Here is a 22,387-nt window from a genome sequence, read left to right as displayed (position 1 = left end):
CTTCCATTCTTACAAATTCTTTTTAATTGCTGCATAACTATGAGAATATTATTTCAGAATGATATAACCCATAAAATAATTTCAAATTATAGATAGTGATGCCGATATATTTAAGATTATGTGTTCTCATAATATCAATTATTATCATCAATTAGAAATAGGAAAACATCAGTGCTAATGTGGCTTTTTTTTTATTCTCTTTGTATAAAAGAACTTCTGGAGTCTTTCTGAATCAAGTAAATGGATCTTAAAAATGGATCTGTAGTGACTGAGTTTATCTTACTAGGATTTTCTGGACAATGGGAACTTCGGATTTTCTTCTTTGTAACATTCTCCTTAATCTACAGTGCTACTGTGTTGGGGAATGTTCTCATTATGGTCACAGTGACATTTAGTTCCACCCTTCATTCTCCCATGTACTTCCTCCTTGGAAACCTCTCTTTTTTGGACATGTGTCTCTCCACAGTCACCACACCCAAGATGATCACAGACTTACTCAGTGAACACAAGATCATCTCCATATGGGGCTGCATGACTCAGATGTTCTTTACGCACTTCTTTGGGGGTGCTGAGATGACTCTTTTGATAGCTATGGCTTTTGACAGATATGTAGCCATATGTAAACCTCTGCACTACAGGACAATCATGAGCCACAGGCTGTTGAGTGGGTTTATGATACTTTCATGGATAATTGGTTTTATACACACCATGAGCCAGATGGTATTAACAGTAAACTTGCCTTTCTGTGGCCCCAATGTCATAGACAATATATTTTGTGACCTTCCCCTTGTGATTAAGCTTGCTTGTATGGAAACATATACCCTGGAATTATTTGTCATTGCTGATAGTGGGCTGCTCTCATTCATCTGTTTCATCCTCCTTCTTGCCTCCTACATTGTCATCCTGATCACCGTGCAACAAAAATCATTGGGAGGTCTCTCCAAGGCACTGTCCACACTGTCTGCACACATGATTGTGGTCACTCTGTTCTTTGGACCTTGTATTTTTATCTATGCCTGGCCATTCAATAGCTTCTCAGGAAATAAAGTCCTTGCTGTATTTTACACTGTTTTCACACCCTTACTAAATCCTATTATTTATACCCTGAGAAATCAGAAAATGAAAGAGGCCATGAGAAAATTACAGTTCCAAAATGTTATCTCCACATAGAACTCTTATAGGACTCCTAGACTTGAGCACTACATATATGTGTATGTATATATATATGTATATATATATATATATATATATAATTTTTTAATGTTTATTTCTGACAGAGAGAGAGAGACAGAGCATGAGTGGGAGAAGGGCAGAGAGAGAGGGATACATAAAATCTGAAGCAGGCTCTAAGCTCTGAGCTGTCAGGACAGAGCCTGATGTGGGGCTCGAAACCACAAACTGTGAAATCACGACTTGGGCTGAAGTCAGACACTCAACCAACTGAGCCACCCAGGCACCCCAGTTGAACACTATATAATTAACACAACTTCCAAATATTATGCTAACATAATTTTCATAAATTCTATATAATACATGAAGTTCACTCTTATCTTAGACCAGTGCAGAACCACAATCAGTGCAGAAAATAATAAAATATCTTAATTCACATTTACTGCTGTTAAAACACATGATGATAATGAATGTCCTACAGCAAAATAAACATTTTAAATCATCAAGCACTTTTCCATAGATATTCAATATCTATTTATTAGTGGAGATGTAAATATGAAAATATATATATGGTGAATACTAATAGAGATGATTTTAATAGATATGGATTGTTAATGACATTCATAAAGTTATACTACCTTTAAATGATGGACCAGTACAAATCATGATTGAGATAATGTAAACAACAATGAGAAAAAATATGAATCTAATCTCTTGATGCAATGAGACAAAAAAAAAAGAATAAATAATTAAATCTGACAGCATAATGAATATAAAATGCAAAGAGAATGTGAGATACCAGAGGGAAGAAACCAATGTAAGGACAATTTCAGTAGAACTACATAAAGCATCCTTGAAACCAAATGCTCCAAGAAATATCGTAAGTATGTATGCACAGTTGACTTTCAAACCTCAATAAATAAAAATAGGAGCATATTTCTTGATTTTATGCAATATATCAATGTAACTTTTTCTTTCCAAGTGCTTTACATAAAACTTCAGTTAAATTTGCCTCTGATAAGCTTATAATCCTTGTTGCAATTATCAGCTAAATCTGATTTGGTTGTGAGTGTTGAGGAGGGGGCAGTGCATGCTAAATTGAAAATATCATATTCATTGATAGTAATCTTAAGTATTCTCTCCCAATTCAAGACACCAACATTTCTTGCTTCCTCTAGGCAACAGCTTTCTATTGATCCTAAACTACTGCATAAGTTCTTTCCTCTATTGAATGCACTCTCTACAACTATCCAGAGTGATGTGATTAAAATGCAGGTCCCAATGTTTCCTCTCTAGCTAAAATTATTTTGTGGCATTAAGACATAGGTTCACATCCTTAACTGACCTTTAAAACCCAGCCTGTCTCTGGAAATTTGCTCTAATCTACCTCTTTTCATAATGTTATATTAACACTGACTTTCTTCCAAACTTTCCAAGTTATCAGGCATCTTAATTTAGGACTATTTCCAGGCTGTTTCCTTCATCTACAATGACCTTCCATCACTTCTATACCCAGCTAACTTCTTCCTAGAGTACAGAACCTGGACACAATATTATATTTTAGAATACTTCTCCTATATGTCCTTGGCCAGTTTATATTTCTTTATTTCACTCATTTATAGCATGCTGCGATTTCCATCCTTTGCACAAGTTATAGCAATAATGAATTGTATACTTATAGGTTAATGTTAGTTCTATCTTAAGGCACTAGACTCTACATATCTCCAGTATCTAGTATGTATATTGGCTCATGGAAGTTCATATGTACCTACTGAATGAATAAAGAAATGATGAAATAACTATATTCTAGCAGTTATTTGACTTACACTTAAGGAATAAATGCACTTCAGGGCACCTGGGTGGCTAGGTCGGTTGAGCATCCAACTTCGGCTCAGGTCATGATCTCACAGTTCGTGAGTTCAAGCCCTGTGTTGGGCTCTGTGCTGACAGCTCGGGGCCTGGAGCCTGCTTCCGATTCTGTGTCTCCCTCTCTGTCTACTCCTCCCCTGCTCACACGCTGCCTCTCTTGAAAATAAATAAGGATTAAAAAAAAATTTTTTAAAGGAATACATGCACTTCTGTGAGATATTATCTGTTAAAAACTTAGAGTATATAAGGGCATATATTGCTCATATATTTTAGTAATTGAATTACAGGTGAGAGCCTTGTAATTAAAGAAAATGAACATGGAATACATGAAGTATTTCAGGCAAATGGAAGAGAATAAATAAAGCAAGTTTAGAATATTTGCTATAAAAATTACATTCAATTCTATTTCTACACAGTAAACCTAAAATCTCAGTCTTACATTATAGCACACCCTATATTAGACAAATCATAGCCATTTATAAAGTAAAACATACATCCACTGGTGGATGGGAGTATACTCCAACTGATTAAACATTACATGAGATTTTTGTGACTGTAGTAAAGCACACTCAAAATCCAAAAACCCTCTGGTTAAAAAATATCTAAGATTGCTAGAGTCATCTAAAATAACCATTAAAATCAATTTTAAAAGGTTTTAAAAGAAAGTAAACAAATCACATCTGAGTCCCAATATGAAACTGAGGTCCATTCCAGGAGGGTAAACCAGCACTGAAACATTGCTCATCTACTGAGAACATCTACTGAATACTGTTACCTAGAGAAGCTACAAATTTGAGAGAGTACTATAGATTGGGCTTTGGTCCTGAACAGGGATGGAAACTGACTGGAGGTAATGCTGAGTGCTCAGGTTCTGAAAAAATAAAATAAAATAAAATAAAATAAAATAAAAGAGATTATTAGAAGAAAACCTGCCTACTGGAAGCCGACAGCAATAAAAAAAATGTCACCCAAACTTGAATCTGGATGTAGTGACAATAATGTGCCGTTCACAAAAGCTGGGTTTGCTATCATAGTCTTTGTATGTTCCCATACATCAAAGTTACAGTTTTATTTTAATCTACTACTTAAGAATGTAGGCTCAGGCATTTGCAAAGGTAAACACAAATATTCACTGAAAAGCAAAATGCTCCTTGAAAATAGTCTACACTAAACTACCAAAGAAAGGTTTTACAAATAAAATTCACAATCAAAAATCACAAAACAAAGAAACAAAAACATCCCAGCAAACATGACAGTCAGGAGAAAGTGAAAAACAATCATGAAATGGGAGAAAAAAATATTTAGAAATCATGGATCTGATAAAGAACATGGGTCCAGAATACATAAAGAACTCTTACAATTCTTGAATTGAAAGACAAATAACTCAGTTAAAAATGGGCAAAAGATCTAAGGAAAAAGGTCCCCAAAGAAGATATATGAATGGGCAATAAGCACATGAAAAGATGCTCAACATCATTTGTCATTAGAGCTATACAAATGAAAATCACAGTAAGAAACCATTTCATACCAAGATGGCTATAATCAAAAAGACAGTTGAGAACATAGAGCAGTTGGAACCTTCATACATTGCTGATGGAATGTAAAATGGTGCAACCATTTTGGAAAGAATTTTAGCAATTCCTCAGAATGTTTAACATAGAGCTACCATGTGATCTAGCAATTTCACTCTGAATATGTAAAAGCAAAATAAATGAAAACACACACCCACACAAAAGATTGAATATTGGGGTGCCTGGGCAGTACAGTTAAGCGCCTGACTTTTGGTTTTGGCTCAGGTCATGCTTAGTGAGTTCAAGCTCTGTGTTGGGCTCTGCACTGCTGGTGAGGAGCCTGCTTGGGCATCTCTCTCTCCTCCTCTCTCTGATCCTCCCTGGCTCGAGTGCTGTGTTTTTCTCTCTCTCAAAATAAATAAACTTTAAAAAACAAAACACTGAACATGAATGGTTACAGAAGCTTTATTCATAATAGTAACAAAATTTTAAGAACCTAAATGTTCATTAACTGATAGATAAACCAAAGGTGGTATTGTTATGGAACCAGGCTGGAACGCTGGTGGAAAAACCAAGCAGCACTCAGAGATCTTGGTGGATTGGAGATTTATTTAACACTGGCAGACTCAGAGGAGACCATTTCTCCAAAGATCTGAGCCATGAGCACAAGCATGGGAGGCAATTTATAGTCTGTTACTTCTGCATTCCACATTAGTAGTAATTTGGCATACACGCAACAGGGCAGGAAGAAGAACCCGGAAAAGGGTTCTCTAAGCTAGAAACTAGAGCTTGTTTTAGTCCCGTTGGCCATCTTATGGTGCAGAACTTTACTTATTTTCCCAACAGTACACCTACACAATGGAATATTATCTGACAATAAAAAGGAATCAAGTACTGATACATGGTATAACATGCATGAATCTTGAAAAATTTGACAATACAAAAGAAGAGACACAGAAAACCACATATTGCATGAATCTATTTGTATAAAGTGTCCACAACAAGCAAATCTTTAGAGGCACAAAGTAGATTGATGGTTACCTAGGTGTGGGGAGAGGGGAACAAGGATGTGGTCTTTTGCAACTAGTTTCTCTCCTTTAGCCTAATGTTTTTAAGATTAAACCAGATGACAGCATGAATTAATACTTGAATGCTAAGAGCCATATCAGCAACATGGCAGAGTAGCAAATGCCTCCATACACCCACAAACACAACAGTTCATCAATTTATGGAAAAATTCCTTTTGGGAAAAATCTAAAACTAATTGAAAGTCTCCTGCACCCCCCAGGAGAATGCAAAACTTGGCTCACTGAAGCAATTAAGGAGTTTCAGGACACCCTCTCACCAGAGTCCCTCCCTGTCACAGTATCATATGATCAAGAGAAGATACACTAGCTCCAAGCTTCACCAAGGGGAGGGAAGGAGTTGATTCACACGTTCAGTGCCCCAGCTTTTCAGAGAGGTCTCCCTGAGGACTAGATTCTATTTAGCCAGTCTTGGAGCTCTGACAGGTCTGGCAGAGTCTAGCCACCTGTGGGAGAACAGAGGCAGTAGCTCGGGCTAGTAGATGCCATTGATTTTCCTTCCCATTCAACACAAAGTGAGTACATTAAAAAATCCCAGCTCTCAGCTTCTCCCAGGAGAGTAAAGGAGTTGATCCATGCATCCAGCACCCTAACTTCTATGGGGCTTCACAACTAGCATCTCTCTCACCAATCCTGAAGCTCTGATGGTTCTAGCATAGTCTAACCAGCTGGGGGAGAATAGAGATGTAGCTTGGGCTGATAGATGCCAGAGCTTCCCCTACATGCTCCCTTAAGCTCTGCACAGAGTGAGAAAACAAAAATCACTGCCAAGAAGCAGGCTGCTTCTTCCTGGGGAGAGAAAACATTGGAGAGCCCCCCAGAATCTCTGGCCAGGCTTATTGGTGGGGATCTCTTCCTGCATAAAACCGATCTGTGAAGACTGAGAGAAGTGCCTACGTTGTCCAGTGTGCAGACACCAACACAGAGAATTGAGGAAAGTGGAGAACCAGACACAATGTTCCAAAAAAAAAGGAACAAGATAAATCCTCAGGAATTGACCTTAATAAAATGGAGGTATATGAGTTACCTGACAGAGAATTAAAACAACTCCCATAATGATGCTCACCAAGGTCAAGAGAACAGTGCGTAACTTCAATACTCCCATTTAAAAGTCACATAGCTCTTGCTTATACATGAAAGCTCATTCTTGAACTTGCTTTTGTGTAGGTTTCTTTCCCCTCTTATCAGGCCCAATGTATCCCGAGTCTGGCTGGAACTGTAGTTATCTCCCTGGAGAGGAACTTAGGCCAGGCCTACAGGGTCACCTGCTGCCTTACAGGAGAAAAGGCTCTGGAACTTCCTTGAGCAGGAGGAAGTTCTTGCTATTACAAAAATGAAGGAGACTGCAGAGCCAAAGTCTTCAGGGGCATTTATCCAGAGGTACTCATGCCAGATTTCAGGGTCCTAGATTTTCCCTTCTAGTGCCTTGACCTTACCGTAACACACATGCCTTGCTTGAGTGTTTATATTTTGTTGGAACTGTGTAAGTCTGTTAGATCTTCAGACTACTCCTTGTCTAAGATATTCCCACTACGGGAGATAAGGACTTCTTTGTCAGCTACAAAAGAGTTATTTAGATCCCTACACTTAACTTATAACTGCTTGTTCTGGTCTTCATTATATTATTCCAAGGCATCAACACAACTTAAAATAAGCAAACAACTCCTCTATTTGTAGGAATTTTTCTCCCCTTATTTTACAAATGACTAAATGCCTGAATCATTCACCTATAATAGCTTTCATTTTCCACAAGATGCTTCCCTAGGTCACCACCACTGAAATCTTTAGGTGTTCGTTTGTTTGTTTTGTTGTGGTTGTTGTTTTTTTAAGTAGGCTCCAAGTTCAATGTGGGGCTTGAACTCATAACCCTGAGACCAAGAGTCATTTGCTCCATTGACAAGCCAGCCAGACACCCCACCACCACTGAAGTCTTGAGCAATCGGACATTTATATAATGCCAGTACTTGTCTAGTCCCAAACACCAATTGTAATGGAGTCCTATTTGCACACCAGGCAGTGAGTGAACCAACCACAATACCCATATATCACCTGTGCTCTCAGACCACTCCCAATTGTAATTATGTTAGTTTAAGTCATCTAAGAAGTAGATACCAGATGGGATTAAGGTGCATTCATGGTGGAATACTACTCAGTAATAAATTTTAAAACATTTTTTAAGCTACTACATGCAACAACATAGATATATCTCTAAAACATTATGTTAGTCAGAAGACACTCAAAACAAAAGAGTACATATTGTAAGATTTTATTTAAGTGAACCTTAAAAATAGATAAAAATGATATTTAGTGTCAGAAATGAGAAGTCCTTAGCTCTAACAGTGAATATTTACTACAAAGGGGCCCAAGGGAAATTTTTGTGTGATAAATGTTTTCTAATTTGATAAGTTAAATAGCTTCATAGATGCACACACAGGAAAAAAATTCAATCTATAATTTAAGATCATTTCATCTTAACACCTGCAAGATATTTCTCATACATAAAGGGAATTAAAAACAGGAACTGGTTACTAAAAAAATAAATAACAAAAACAAATAAAGTGGTTTAAAGTAGGATTTCGGATGGTGCCCTATTGATGTGGGAAACAAAGGCAGAAGGAAATGGCAGGTAAAACTAAATTTCCTTATAACCTGCAGCCCATTGACAAATACTTGAGGATCCGGCCAGTCTTTTTTTTTTTTTTTTTTTTTAACGTTTATTTATTTTTGAAACAGAGAAAGACAGAGCATGAACAGGGAAGGGGTGGGGGGTCAGAAAGAAAGGGAGGGAGACACAGATTCTGAAACAAGCTCCAGGCTCTGAGCTGTCAGCACAGAGCTGGACAAGGAGCTTGAACTCACAGACCAGGAGATCATGACCTGATCACCTGCCCCAAGGCTCCCACCAGTCTCAATGCTAATGCTTTGCTAGAGGGAAAACAACTTTAACTTGACAATAGTGAGGCCGCCAGTATCCTGTGAGTCTTCTTTAGCATATGAAAATCCCTTTGGAAACTTCCCCTGGACTTTACCTCCCCCAACTCTATAGTATATAACGGTCTCTCCTCATGGCCCCAAGGCATCTCTTCCTGCCCAAGGGTCCTGTTCCCATGCTTTAATAAAATCACCTTCTTGCACCAACAATGTCTTCAAGAATTCTTTCTTGGCCATTGGCTCTGGACCCCGTAAGCTCCACCATAACCCCAAAAAACCTCATCACTATCACCAGTACTGGTAATAAAAGAAAATGCTTTGGCAAATTGTGGAAATAATATTAATTATCATAGAGCAGTATCTTGCTTTTTTTCTTACCAGAAACCTTTTCTTTTTCCTCCCTTGTGGAGTCTCCAGCCAGTTGTAAGTTCTTACAACCAATGTCTAATTATATTCTCCAAGGTAAAATGTCACCTGGGGGAAGGAGTTCTAGGTTGGCTGGGCTTAACAGATATCTTGCTATTTGATTGTTTTTAAATTTTAAATTTGTTTGTCTTCTGAATTTCGTGGACTTCTTTTTTCCTAATTTTACCTCATGTGTAAAAGTAAACTAGCAGTGCACTATAATTAATAGTGTCTTCCAATTTATATGTCCCTTTCAGCAAAATAATCTGATTTATAGTGAAGTATTTAACACCTAATCTCTTTTTCCCTGGCACTAACACCTGAATGGATGACCATGTTTTACAAATTAAAATGTAGTTTAGAACATTTGACATTTAGTCTACATGTTTCTGTAAGCATACACATCATCTTCTCAGTTCAAACAGAGGAACACAGTCATCAAAGTCATAGGTCATTTCATACAACTCAACCGAGCTTTAGTCTTCTTATTTTAAAAAGTAATGTGTCAAGCCGTTCAGGGAAATAAATTTGTCACAATTTCATTATAAATAAAAATGAATGACTAACAAGAAGAATTCTAGAGGTTCTATTCATCTAAAAGTATTCTAATTTTTAATTGAGAATTTAGCCTGTCAAAGTGCAATGTGGAATGCAAAGGGTTCTTTCCTTTATACTGAATCATCTACTATTATGACCTATTTCTTTCCTCAATAGTAATACAGCTTTTGTTTTAAGAATTTGGAAGGCTGATTTTGAGTTATAATTTCTGAATTTTGAATTGACTCTTCTTTGCCTAGAAATGATAAAACAACTGACTTCTCCATAAGATCAAACATCCATCTAATAAGAAAAGAAAAAGAAAAGAGAGAGAGAAAGAAGAAAAAAACATATACACATAAATAATAAAATGATGGTATCTATTTTTGTCCTGTTACCTTAACATCAAATCTCCAGATCTAAGCAAGCTCAACTTCAACTTATTTTGTCACCCTATATTTCATGACGAGAGTTAAAGTTACCAGAAAGAGACCACTGCCTGATACGATCTTCAAAACCAGTACACTGCTATTACAGAGGGATACTTTCTTAAAATTTTTCAACTGGATTAAACAAGAACAAACATAACTGTAGAATAATGAAGTATCACTACATTCAAAATAACATATGGATTCAGGAACTAAAATAGATGAAACAGAAGAAAACTTTTGAATGCTAGAAAGCAGTGAGCAAGCCTGAATCATGGAGGACATGGGCTTAGTAGAAGCTCTGTTAAGGCAGCGTAGCCTAGGGGAAATAGGTATCAGAGAACAACCTCACAGCCATTCCTGGGATTTCCTCTGTTGCCTCCACCTCTGCCACAAAACCTGCCAGTGAAACACCAAACTTACCAACCAACTCACCTGTCTCCTTTGTTGTCACCTTTTTAAATCTTTTTTGATTTCCTCTCTTCCTCTAGCCGTCTCTCTTTTTTCCTAGATACTGATGTCTCCTGATTTCAATATCAGCAATTTATAATTAAATTTTAAAAAGTTTAAGCCACACTGTGTTACACTATCAAGAACTCTATGGGGCGCTTGGGTGGCTTAGTCTGTTGAGAGTCTGATTCGGTTTTGGCTCAGATCATGATCCCGGGGTCATGAGATCAAGCTTAAGATTCTCTCTTTCTCCCTCTGCCTTTCTTTACTGTTCATGCTCTCTCTCAATGGAAAAAAAAAGAAGAGGAAAAGAAATCAAAAGAGCTCTATGATTTATCTAAAATGTTAAAAATTTTATTGTTACCTAGTCATTCCTTCTTTGCTAACCTGAATATAAAAGATAGACTGTTTGCTATTATATCTTGTAAAAATAGAAAGTTTATTTTTCTAAATCAAGATGCACTGTCTTCAGAATAAAAATGGAAAATGTACAAATTTCCTTAAAGATAAAGCTCAAGAGTATTCTAGGCAGAATATTAACAGAACCAGATGATTATTTTGAACTGTGTGGGATAAAATACAGGAATACAGAGAGACCCTAAGAAGATATACTTAGGATCAGTTTTCAAAATATTTTAGACGGAATGTAGACAACCCATGCCAGTCTCTCCAAATAGCAGAAACAAACAAATAAAAACTTCATGTAAGAAAAAGCTTCAGAATAAAGAATAAATCAATGATGAGGCTCCAAGCCCCTTTGTTAAGTCTTCAGAAACACTAGACACAGTGCCTAGTAGAATCATGGCTGGAAAATAAGATCAAGAATCCTACGGGTTTTGTCCACATTAGCCAAGTACACTTAAAGTAGACAAATATGTCTCAGACAGAATTATGGATGTGGCTTTTGAAGCATGAAGTATACACACAAAAAATTTTTAGAGAATTATTCTGGCAACACAATAGCTAAATTGGACTAAAAAGGACAGAGTGGAAAATACAGAGTCTTGGCAAAAGGCTTGAAAGGACAATACACAGAAAATGATATCCAAATAGCAAAAATTTGAAAAGTTGCTCACTACCATTCCTCAACAGGACGTGTAAATCAAAACTACAATGAGATGCCACTACACACTAACTTGAATGAACTGCTAAATTTAGACTAAAAATACAAATTCTTGTGAAGATACAAAACAATTGTTTCTCTCCTATATTGACAGTAGGGGTGTAAAATGTCATAGCCACTATGGAAAAGCAGGGACATTTCTCACGCATGAAAAATATCCTGACCCTGTGTTTCAGCAACCCAACTCGTAAGTGTGTGCACAAGAGAAATGAAAGCAAATGTCCATGGAAAGATTTAATACAAGAATGCTCTGGTTGCCTTTATTTATGTTTCCCTCTAAATTCAAGCAAAAAGCCTCTTCACTTGCTATATATTTAGAAAGTGGAATATTTATCAGTAAGAAACATTGATCTTGGGGCGCCTGGGTGGCTCAGTCGGTTAAGCATCCGACTTCGGCTCAGGTCATGATTTCACAGTTTGTGAGTTCCAGCCCCGCATCATGCTCTGTGCTGACAGCTCAGAGCCTGAAGCCTGCTTCACATTCTGGGTCTCCCTCTCTCTCTGCCCCTTCCCTGCTCATGCTGTGTCTCTCTCTGTCTCAAAAATAAATAAACATTAAAAAAAAAAAGAAACATGGATCTATATCAAAAAATATATAAATTTAAAATGCCAGACACAAAACAATACATATTCTGTGGTCCCATTTATATTATTTTCAAAAAAATACAAAACTAACCCATGTTGATAAATTTAAGAATAGTGGTTATTTCCAGGGATGTAATTGGCCAGAAAGAATTTCAAGGGAACTTTCTGATATGTTGGAAATACTCCATATTTTGTTCTTTGTCATGGTCAGAAGGTATATACATGCTCAAAAATTCCCCTAGCTGTATACTGAAGATTTGCTCATTTTATTGTACATAACTTACAACTCAGTAAACTTCAGAAAACAATAACAAGTACATGCATTCACACACTAATATTGACCCTCTACTTATATTTCTGAGGACTTGTCTTTCATGCATTCAAAAAGTGACACATTTAGGTTTAATTATTGCAGAACACATTGGGATAGCCCAAAAAAATGTAAATAGCTTATATTTTCCCCATTAGGAGAAAAAACAAACTAAATAATAAGCAGCCATATAAAGAGTTAGGAAATACTTTAAGCATTACATGAAAATTTTCCCAATAGAACCTGTAAGGGAAAAATAAAGTACAAGATATTGTGTGATATATTTCAAATATATGTTTAAAAGAGGGGAAATGTACATATAATATTATTTACACAGTAACAATTTTGAAAATTTACACAAGAAATTGATTGTTTCCTTTCTGGTAGGATGAGTATGGATGACAGACTGCAATGGGAAGATTTCTCACCTAACATCTTTTTTTACCTTAAAAAGTGTAACTACGCATACATATTTCCTGTTTTTCCTATTACAAACTCATCTTGTCTGAGTCATTTCCAAGTTTTTAAATTGCAATGCCATTATTCATAGTTAATCCCTCCAAGTTCTTGAGTTATCCTGATTCCTCTTTTCAGACATCATGTCTATCACCAAGTCCAAATGACTGTACCATAAAAATACATGTTGAGTTCTCTTTATTCTTTCTGCTACCCACTTCCTTCCTCCATTCTCCAGCAGGCTAAGTCCCCAAATTCTCCTGTGCATAGTACGGCAAAATCTTCAAACTGTTCTTGCTTTTACACTTGCCTCCTTCAAATCCCTCCTCCCCACAGTGGCCAGAGTGGCCTTCAGATTACAAAAGCCCTACTGTAATTGTGAGTACACAGGTAGAAGAATGACTACATGCCGTATCCTGTGCAACTGCTGCCTAACTCTGACATGGCCTCATACTTTTCCTCCATCTGCCCATGACTTAATCACCACGTGGGTTCTTCTCTGTTCCTCCATGCACCAGCTCTTTCACCTCCATGGTCTTTGTTCTTGCTCTTCCCATTGCCTGTTCTGCCCTCTCTCAGACCTCCCATAGCTAGATTTATCTAGTTATTCAGCTTAAATGTCACCCCCTCAAAAAGGGCTTTCTTATACCCAACCTAAAAGAACACCCTACTTGTCCCCATTTGTTCTCCAACATATCACTCTGTTATATTCTTCATTTTTGACAGTTTTAAACCTATCCTCTTTGCTCTTTGACTGGCTCCCTCCACTGGAATATAAACTCCCTGAGAGCAAGGACTTCATGTACCACAACTAGTGCTGAATTGCTGACCCATCCATACACTAAGCCTTCCAAATGATAGATACCTACAACATTTTGTAAAAGAAAGAAATTCCTTTCCACGGTTTCTGATTGGGAAATATCTGAGGAATCTGCAACAGTTTCCCAAAGAAACAACCATTGTGGGTGGAGCCAGGACTACAATCTTGTCCTCTGAATTCCAGTCTCATATTTTCATCACTACTGGATGCCTTGTGTAGTAAACTAGTTCAGGTCATCCTAAGATACACCTCTTAAAACACACATGGACACAGACAAACACACACACAGACACATACACAGACACACACACACATAACATCTTTCTTTTCTTTTTTTTAACGTTTATTTATTTTTGAGACAGAGAGAGACAGAGCATGAATGGGGGAGGGTCAGAGAAAGAGGGAGACACAGAATCCGAAACAGGCTCCAGGATCTGAGCGGTCAGCACAGAGCCCGACACGGGGCTCGAACTCACGGACTGCAAGATCATGACCTAAGCCGAAGTCGGACGCTTAACCGACTGAGCCACCCAGGCACCCCTACATCTTTCTTTTTAATATTACAAAATTGTCTGAGATTAAAATGCTTTCTCACCTGAGATGAGAGGCCCACTGTAGACTAGTTCTCTATATTATCCTGGGTGTTTTGTAATTAAAAAACAAACAAAAAAGACTTTGTATTTCCAAAGATCTCTCCTCTCTCCTCTGATCCTCTGCTCCCTTTCTTCCCTCCGTCTCCCCCCAACCTTTTTCTGTATTTGTACATGTGGCTTTGTGGTACAGGTATCTCTGTGATCATGGTTTCTCTGTCCCATTATCTTTTCTCCTATTTTTTCCATTTGTGTCCTGTCATGTTTTTCCTTCTGTTCTCTCTCTTCCATTGATGTTATATTTCTAGCTATCTGTCTTTCTGGAAATTTATCCTTTCAAGAAGCAAAATGACATACATTCAAAGTTATTTATTTGCAGCACAAATTTAATAGAAAAAAAAATGGTCAACAATATTATCTCCATCCCATCATTTTCATGATGTCCCACTCTACCTCTGACTGAACCAGACATAAATTTGAATGAAAGTGTATTTGTATATTTTATTTCTTTTGTAGAATTTAAGTTTGTTACCTTAATTTAATTTTTTAAAATTTTTATTTATTTTTGAGACAGAGAGAGACAGAGCACAAGCAGAAAAGGGGGCAGAGAGAGAGGGAGACACAGAATCTGAAGCAGGCTCCAGTCTCTGAGCTGTCAGCACAGAGCCCAACGCAGGGCCTGAACTCACAAACTGTGAGACCATGACCTGAGTTGAAGCAGACGCTCAACTGACTGAGACACCCAGGTGCCCCTGTTACCTTAGTATTAGTATCACTCAGATTTATCCTATCTTCCCTTTTAATGTATAACAAGGAAACAATATTAAATGGATTTATTATGATTAAATACTTTTTCTTTCATGTAATATTCTTTAATTGAAAAGCAGAAAGACCTTCATTTTGCTATGGCAGAACATAGGAACTACATATTCAAAAAAAAGTGAGTAACTATAAATATTAAGATCAAAAGAACTAGTGTATAAGACATCAGGAAGTTCTCTTATTTAAGGAGAATTATTTCTGAAAAATCTTTTATCTCTGTTTTGTGCCCAAAATATGAACATACTAACATACTTACCATTAGTCTCACTACTAACCACTTTAAACACCAATGCCTTCTCATCACTTACATGAATTAAATAGAAGGATCTAGAATAACCTTCCCAGGCTCACTACTTTCATTATGCTTAATAAACATGTGTGGCAGTCCATTAACACTGTCACTGTTAAAACATCCAATTTAAAATGATGACATGATCCAGTCGGGCCTTACTTAGCTGCCACACTTGTTGAATATTTTTAATCCTTAAAATGTTCTCTATTTCTACTTGACATTCTAATAATTCCCACTGGAATCACTCTGCATGCTTAAGGTAGCTGAAAAACTCCAAAGCATATTCCCTACTGCATCACAAATTAGAGAGCAGATTCCAGAATTTATGATGTCCCACCGTGAGGATATATATTAAAGGAAAAATTCAGAAGAGATCAGGTAATCTCCTTTTCATCAGAAGGAAGAGGATGGCCCCTTGTCTAAGAGTAGCACTGGAGCCTTAGGGAGGTGAAATTTTTGGTCATTCTTCATATTTAAAGGAAACAGAAAGGAAGAATAGAATAAGAAAATCATCACCTACTGCCTTAAAATGCACAAGAAAAGCTTTAATAATCCTGCAGAAACAGATAAAGGGTAAGATCTAAATTCAGACATACAGGATTTTTTACCTTGTCCCTCAAATATACCTCCTGTCTGTCCTCCTCATGAATAGTATTATATTAAGGGGGCTAAAATCTTTAATTACATTATTATAAAGAAGTGAAAATGCCAATATCTTAGGAAGATTAATCATCTGGACTTCCATTTGAGTATCACACAAAAGAATAGGTTTTCCCCATGGTAAATCAGAGATACGGGGAGAATGAAAGTCAGGAATTGTAAAGTCAGAAGGTATAGGCTGAGTCCACAGACAAACATCACGACTTCACAGGTTTGCAAACCTCTTGGTTCCCACACTCAGTTGGCATGCATTTCTTTCCCTGCATATGGTCCCAGGATACACTACATATGGCTCAGAGTTAGGGATCTTAAAACAAGAAAGACTTGATTCACAATCCTAGCTAAATTAGGTAAGAAAACTTTGCACCCTTCCTTGAAACAACATAAGTGTTTACCTTGAAATGACTCATATTTAAGCAGTCACCCTCTCTGGGATTAACTCTAGCACACTGACACAAAAATCTACTAACACAGGGTCCACTTACCATTTTTTACTAGAATTTGTTTACCCACTGAGTGCTTTCTCAGTTCAGTTTGTGTAGATGTGATATGCCTACTAATCAACTCATTTGATCTTCATATCAACCTTGCACAGTAGAAAGAGTGGATATATTATTTCTCCTTTATAGATTAAAAAAAATTCAGATTTTAAAAGACTAAATGATTTGCATAAGGTTTACAGCTACCAAATTGTAGTTATAGTAACTTAAATAAGATAGAATAATTCCCAAAGCAGGGTTCTATCTGTAACATTCATGACACTATCTAAAACATGAAAATATTAAAGGACAATAGAGGTTTCCATCATCCAATGTAGCCATCCCATTGATTTGATAAGCAATTGTCTGGGTGAAGACTTGTGCAATTGAATAAAGTTTTATATAATCCTCAACTTTAGTATTGATTAAATATTTTTTATGTTCTTCGGTTCGAGTCACAGTTTTCAAAACTCATAGAAATGGGTAAGAGTGTATTTTAATAATTTGAAAATGTTATGAATATAGTATCAGAAAACACAATGTCATTTTCAAACTTTCATTAAATGGATTCATATTGGCAGGGGTGGTTTTAAGGGGATTTACTTCAAAGCACAAAGATAAATCACTTTATTTTTATCATAATGAGTTAGACAAAATATTTGAGACAACATGAAGTAACTAATGAGTGTTTGAGACGAAGTAAATTTCAGCAAGTTTAATGTTCAGGAAGAAAGTCTTAGCAGTGAAGAGCAAGTTAAGCTTTTCAATCTGTTGAAAAATCCACTGGAATGGAACACTTAGGAAGCACCTACCATACTCCCTCTACCTTGGAGCAATCTATTGTCTCAGAATTAATGGAAAGACAGGTATTGAAAGTAATGATGTAGAATGTGTGCACGAAACAAAGTGAAAATACATTAAGACTAAAAGAATGTGGGCAAATGAGAGAAAGGGAAGGACAAGAAAGAGTAATGAAGAAGGAAAAGCAAGGGCTCTGTGGAGAGAAACCACAGGAAAAATAAAATAAGGCAAATGTAAAAAGAATATTCGAGAAAGTGGGTCTATAAAAGAGAATTAGTAGGAAGAGAATGGATAAATATGAAACGTTTAGAAAGGAGCAAGAGAAAATGCATGGGGAGAGATGAAGGAGATGCTAGGAAGGTGACCTGTCCCCAAACACCTGGCTCCAGGAGGAGTCCAGGCATGCTCAGTGTGACCTGTGGAGGCAGTGTGTCTGCACTCTGAGGAAGAAGGACAGGTACCAGCACCCTCTCTGTGCATCTAAAGATGCACTAAAATGCCAGATGTGTTTTTTTTATTAAGGAAGGATAGGGGTGATGAAAACATTCAGGTCTGTGTCTTAGCCTACACTGACAATACTTCTTTGCTTTATCTGACTACAACAAAAGCTTGTGCCTGTGAGAATCATTGCCTGGGGCTTTTTTTTTTCTTTCAGGAATCCATTTTATGCAAAGTAATGTCCGTTGGATGCATGTCTGTCCTCAGTGTCTATGATGAGCACAATTTGAGAATCACGGGAATAGAAGGTATATAAATGGGAATGGGAGAAGAAAGTGGATTAAAGACGTGAAGTGATATGCAAGTCCATCTTTTAGTAACAGGGAGTAGAGATGGATACTGGAAAAATAAAAGCAGAAAAAGAGTGGGAGACTGTAACTCTCAGAGTGCTCCCTGTATCTTGAAATGTCAACCCCCCAAAAGCATGAAATTACTGTAAGTGATTACCTGGGATGCCCAAAACCTAAGTAGACAGAGGGTGCTGTGGACTTACTTTCCTAAGAGCAGGTTTGTATAGGCAGACTAAGAAATAAAGGTGGAGACCAATAGGCGTCCACATGGGTAAAAGACAGAAGGAAACTTCTAAGTTAATTTCAAGGACACCAAAGATATTTTTTTCCTCTTTTTTTTTAAAGTTTTTATTTAAATACCAGTTACTTAACATACACTGTAATATTAGTTTCAGGTGTACAATATAGTGATTCAACAATGACACACACTACCAGCTGCTCATCACACTAAGTGGACTCCTTAATCCCCATCACCTACTTAACCCACCCACCCCATCCCCTTCTGGTAACCATCAGTTTGTTCTCTATAGTTAAGGGTCTGTTTCTCAGACTGCCTCTCATTCTCTCCCTCTTTTTTCCCCTTTGTTCATTTGTTTGCTTTCTCAAATTCACTATGTATGTGTTGATACCTATGTGAACATGTATCTGTATGTACAAATATGTGTACACATGTTATAAATTCCTTTTCTATAATATTTAGCAGCTAGTTACAAATGTTACTGATCACATAGAACATCACAGGTTCTGATGTTTCCTAATAATTGTGCCCTAAAATACCAGTATATTGCCTAAGTGTCCCGTGAGTTTCTTTATGGACTTCTTAAGGTTTCTTTCGTCTTTCTCCTTTTTCTCCCCTCTCTTCCTACCTTCTCTTTTGGGGATGCTATCAAAAATTCGTGACAAATTTCAATTGGGAATTTTTCTCTCTCCAGTTTTTCCCACCGCATCTAATGGCACTTAAAAAATGATTTATTGAAATATAATCAACATACCATAAAATTTAAAGAGCATAATTCAATGGTTTTAAATATATTTACAGAGTTATGAAAGTATCATCATGATCATGATAAATTTTAGAGCATTTTCCCCACCCCAAAAAGAAAACTCATATTAGCAGTTACTCTCCATTGCATCGTAGTCCTAGGCAACCACTCTTCTACTTCCTGTCTCTAACGATTTGCCTTGTCTGGAGATTTTCATAAATTGAATTATACATATGCTGTCCTTTGTGACTGGTTCCTTTCACATAGCATAATGTTTTTGAGTTCATTCATGTTTCTGCACGTCGCAATACATCATTCCTTCTTATTGCCAAACTATATTTCATTGTATTCATAGTATTTTTTAAAAACAACTATTGCATGTAATTAAAAAACAAGGGAGAGGCGCCTGGGTGGCTCAGTCGGTTAAGCATCCGACTTCGGCTCAGGTCATGATCTCACGGCTCGTGGGTTCGAGCCCTGCATCAGGCTCTATGCTGACAGCTCAGAGCCTGGCGCCTGTTTCAGATTCTGTGTCTCCCTCTCTCTCTGCCCCTCCACCACTCGCGCCCTGTCTCTCTCTGTCTCAAAAATAAACATTAAAAAAATTTTAAAAAATCAAGGGAAATATTGTTATATGTCACATTATAATATTTTGTTACAATTAGCAATCTTCCGTTTTTAAGTCATTTGTGCCAACAAACATCTAGAGATATCAAAATATATGAGTATTTATTTATAAAGTATGTTTCTACTATTATAGTAACATACAAATTAGAAGACAACCACAAATATAATTCTAAGTAGAGTTCTTATTTAGACCAGATTACAGCCTGAAAGGGTAAATATTTATGCAAGCAATATTACAATTAAGTAATACCAATTTACAGACTCCGATTAATAATGTACTAATCAGTTTAAACTAAGAAATACATACCTCTTATTTTTATCTACTCTACTTGTAAATGAGAATGAAGAAGTTGCTGCAAAATTAAAATCTTAACTACAATTCCTTTATTTTTCTCATCTGTCCAATGAGCACATCATACTTTATGTTCTATATGGACAATTCCAACTCTATCAGGCTTTGATTTATTAGTTGAGATATTGAAAATATTTTATATATTATGATAAGTTTTACATGAAAATATTTGTGGGAAGGATGTCATTTGCCTACCATTCTGAGATCTGAGGGAAAAGGAGGTTATGGATACATGGTGAGCAAATAAAACTGGGTTAGTATTAATTAGGATTTAAGAACAGGGTATGTAGTAGATTCAGGATGGGGACCAACCAAGAGGGTAACTAAGGGAAAACCTCTAAGTTAGGAGAAGGTAGGATTCTTGTTTGAGACCCTAAACCATTTTGGAATAAAGGTGCACAAGGACACCAAAGCAGAACAAGTAAGAAACACATTTAGAAAAGAAGGCATAGAACTAGGGAGTCTACAGGAAAGAAAGGTAAGAAGAATTTGCCAAAGTACTTTGGTCTGTGGGAATGAGAAGTGACCAAAAGCCAGCAACTATTATAACATTAGAGACAGTGCACCACCACTAACCAAAAGAACAACAAGCCTGACAAATTTCATAATGATTAAAGTTTTTTAATGAGGAAATTTCAACTATACCTCAAGCAAACTAGCCCAGAGTCCTAGAGGAGCACATTACATAGAAGCTCATGGTTAAATGGGAATCAGAGTGGTTATAAGAACAATGGTTTAGGGGGGGGAATCAAGAAATGAAGGGTACAAAGGTCAACTCAAGACATAAGACAATTACGGGCATGTGTTGTTTTTTGTTTTTTGTTTTTTTTTTTTTTTGCTAGGCAAGTGTTGGAAGTGGCAAATGCTTTTATCTGAAAAGAGCTATGGAGTAGATGAAAAGGTGGTTATAACAGATAATATTTTGTTCTTTGTTATGTTGCAGACAGAGGAGAGATGGAGAGAGAGAACAGCACAGTGGTGACAGAATTTATCCTCCTTGGTCTGACCCAGTCTCAACAGGCTCAACTCCTGGTCTTTGTGCTAGTCTTAGTTTTCTACCTCATCATCCTCCCTGGAAATTTCCTCATCATCCTCACCATCAGATCAGACCCTGGCCTCACAGCCCCCCTCTACTTCTTTCTGGGCAACTTGGCTTTCCTGGATGCATCCTACTCCTTCATTGTGGCTCCCAGGATGCTGGTGGACTTCCTCTCTGAGAAGAAAATAATCTCCTACAGGGGCTGCATCACTCAGCTTTTTTTCTTGCACTTTCTTGGGGCAGGGGAGATGTTCCTTCTTGTTGTGATGGCCTTTGACCGCTACATGGCCATCTGTCATCCTTTGCACTATACCACTGTTATGAACCCTAGAATCTGCTATGCCTTGCTGTTGGCTCTGTGGCTTGGGGGCTTTACTCATTCCATTGTGCAAGTAGCCCTTATTCTCCACTTGCCCTTCTGTGGCCCAAACCAGCTGGATAACTTCTTCTGTGATGTGCCACAGGTCATCAAGCTGGCCTGCACAGACACCTTTGTGGTGGAGCTCCTGATGGTCTCCAACAGTGGCCTGCTTACCCTGCTGTGCTTCCTGGGGCTTCTGGCCTCTTATGCTGTCATCCTCTATCGTGTGAAGGGACACACCTCTGAAGGCAAATACAAGGCTCTTTCCACATGTACCACACACATTATCATTGTGTTTCTCATGTTTGGACCTGCCATCTTCATCTACACTCGTCCCTTCAGAGCCTTCCCAGCCGACAAAGTGGTTTCTCTCTTTCACACAGTGATCTTTCCTTTGATGAACCCTGTGATTTATACCCTTCGCAATCAGGAAGTAAAAGCTTCCATGAGGAGGTTACTGAGTCGTCACATGGTTTGCCGAATGGAATAGAAGAGTGAGACATGCAACAAAGGAGAAAGTTCAGTTGGAATTAATTAAATCATTTATTCATTAGTGTACTATGTGAGTCAGTCATTTTAGGAAATACTGAATTTATTAAGCAATTCCAATTTTCAGGCACTATTCTAGGTATGTGAATAAGGCAGGTAAGATTCTAGGTCTCTTGGGGTTATATTGAAATAGATAAAAACAGATTAAAGTATTAAATTGGCCAAAAAAAAAAACACCCCATAATATCCAAGAGAGATAGTGCTCTGAAGCAAGTGAAAAATACTGCCATGATAGAGTTTGACAGGAGATGGAAGTTACTTTGCTTTTGGTTGTTAAGCAAGGTCTTGGTGGTGGTTAGCTGATATTCCAGGTGACTTGAGAGAAATACCTGTGCAATTTCCCAGGGACAGAAAATTCTAAACA

At 37.2% G+C, this 22,387-nt stretch overlaps 2 protein-coding genes across 2 annotated transcripts; both read left to right on the top strand.

Annotated features, from left to right (window-relative positions):
* The first annotated feature begins 237 nt into the window (after positions 1–237).
* On the top strand, positions 238–1,170 carry LOC131518185 (olfactory receptor 4L1-like). The gene has a single exon (XM_058740779.1). It carries the CDS (start codon positions 241–243, stop codon positions 1,168–1,170), a length of 930 nt encoding a protein of 309 aa, XP_058596762.1. The 5' UTR covers positions 238–240.
* A 19,858-nt stretch (positions 1,171–21,028) lies between these two features.
* On the top strand, positions 21,029–21,964 carry LOC131518184 (olfactory receptor 4N5). Its single transcript, XM_058740778.1, has one exon. The coding sequence runs from the start codon at positions 21,029–21,031 to the stop codon at positions 21,962–21,964; it is 936 nt and encodes a 311-aa protein (XP_058596761.1).
* Positions 21,965–22,387: the final 423 nt, after the last annotated feature.

Source organism: Neofelis nebulosa, chromosome 7 (genome assembly GCF_028018385.1).
Source record: "Neofelis nebulosa isolate mNeoNeb1 chromosome 7, mNeoNeb1.pri, whole genome shotgun sequence".
Classification (NCBI taxonomy): Eukaryota; Metazoa; Chordata; class Mammalia; order Carnivora; family Felidae; genus Neofelis; species Neofelis nebulosa.
The sequence above is the reverse complement of the archived record's forward strand: the minus strand, read 5'-3'. Positions and strand labels throughout refer to the sequence as shown.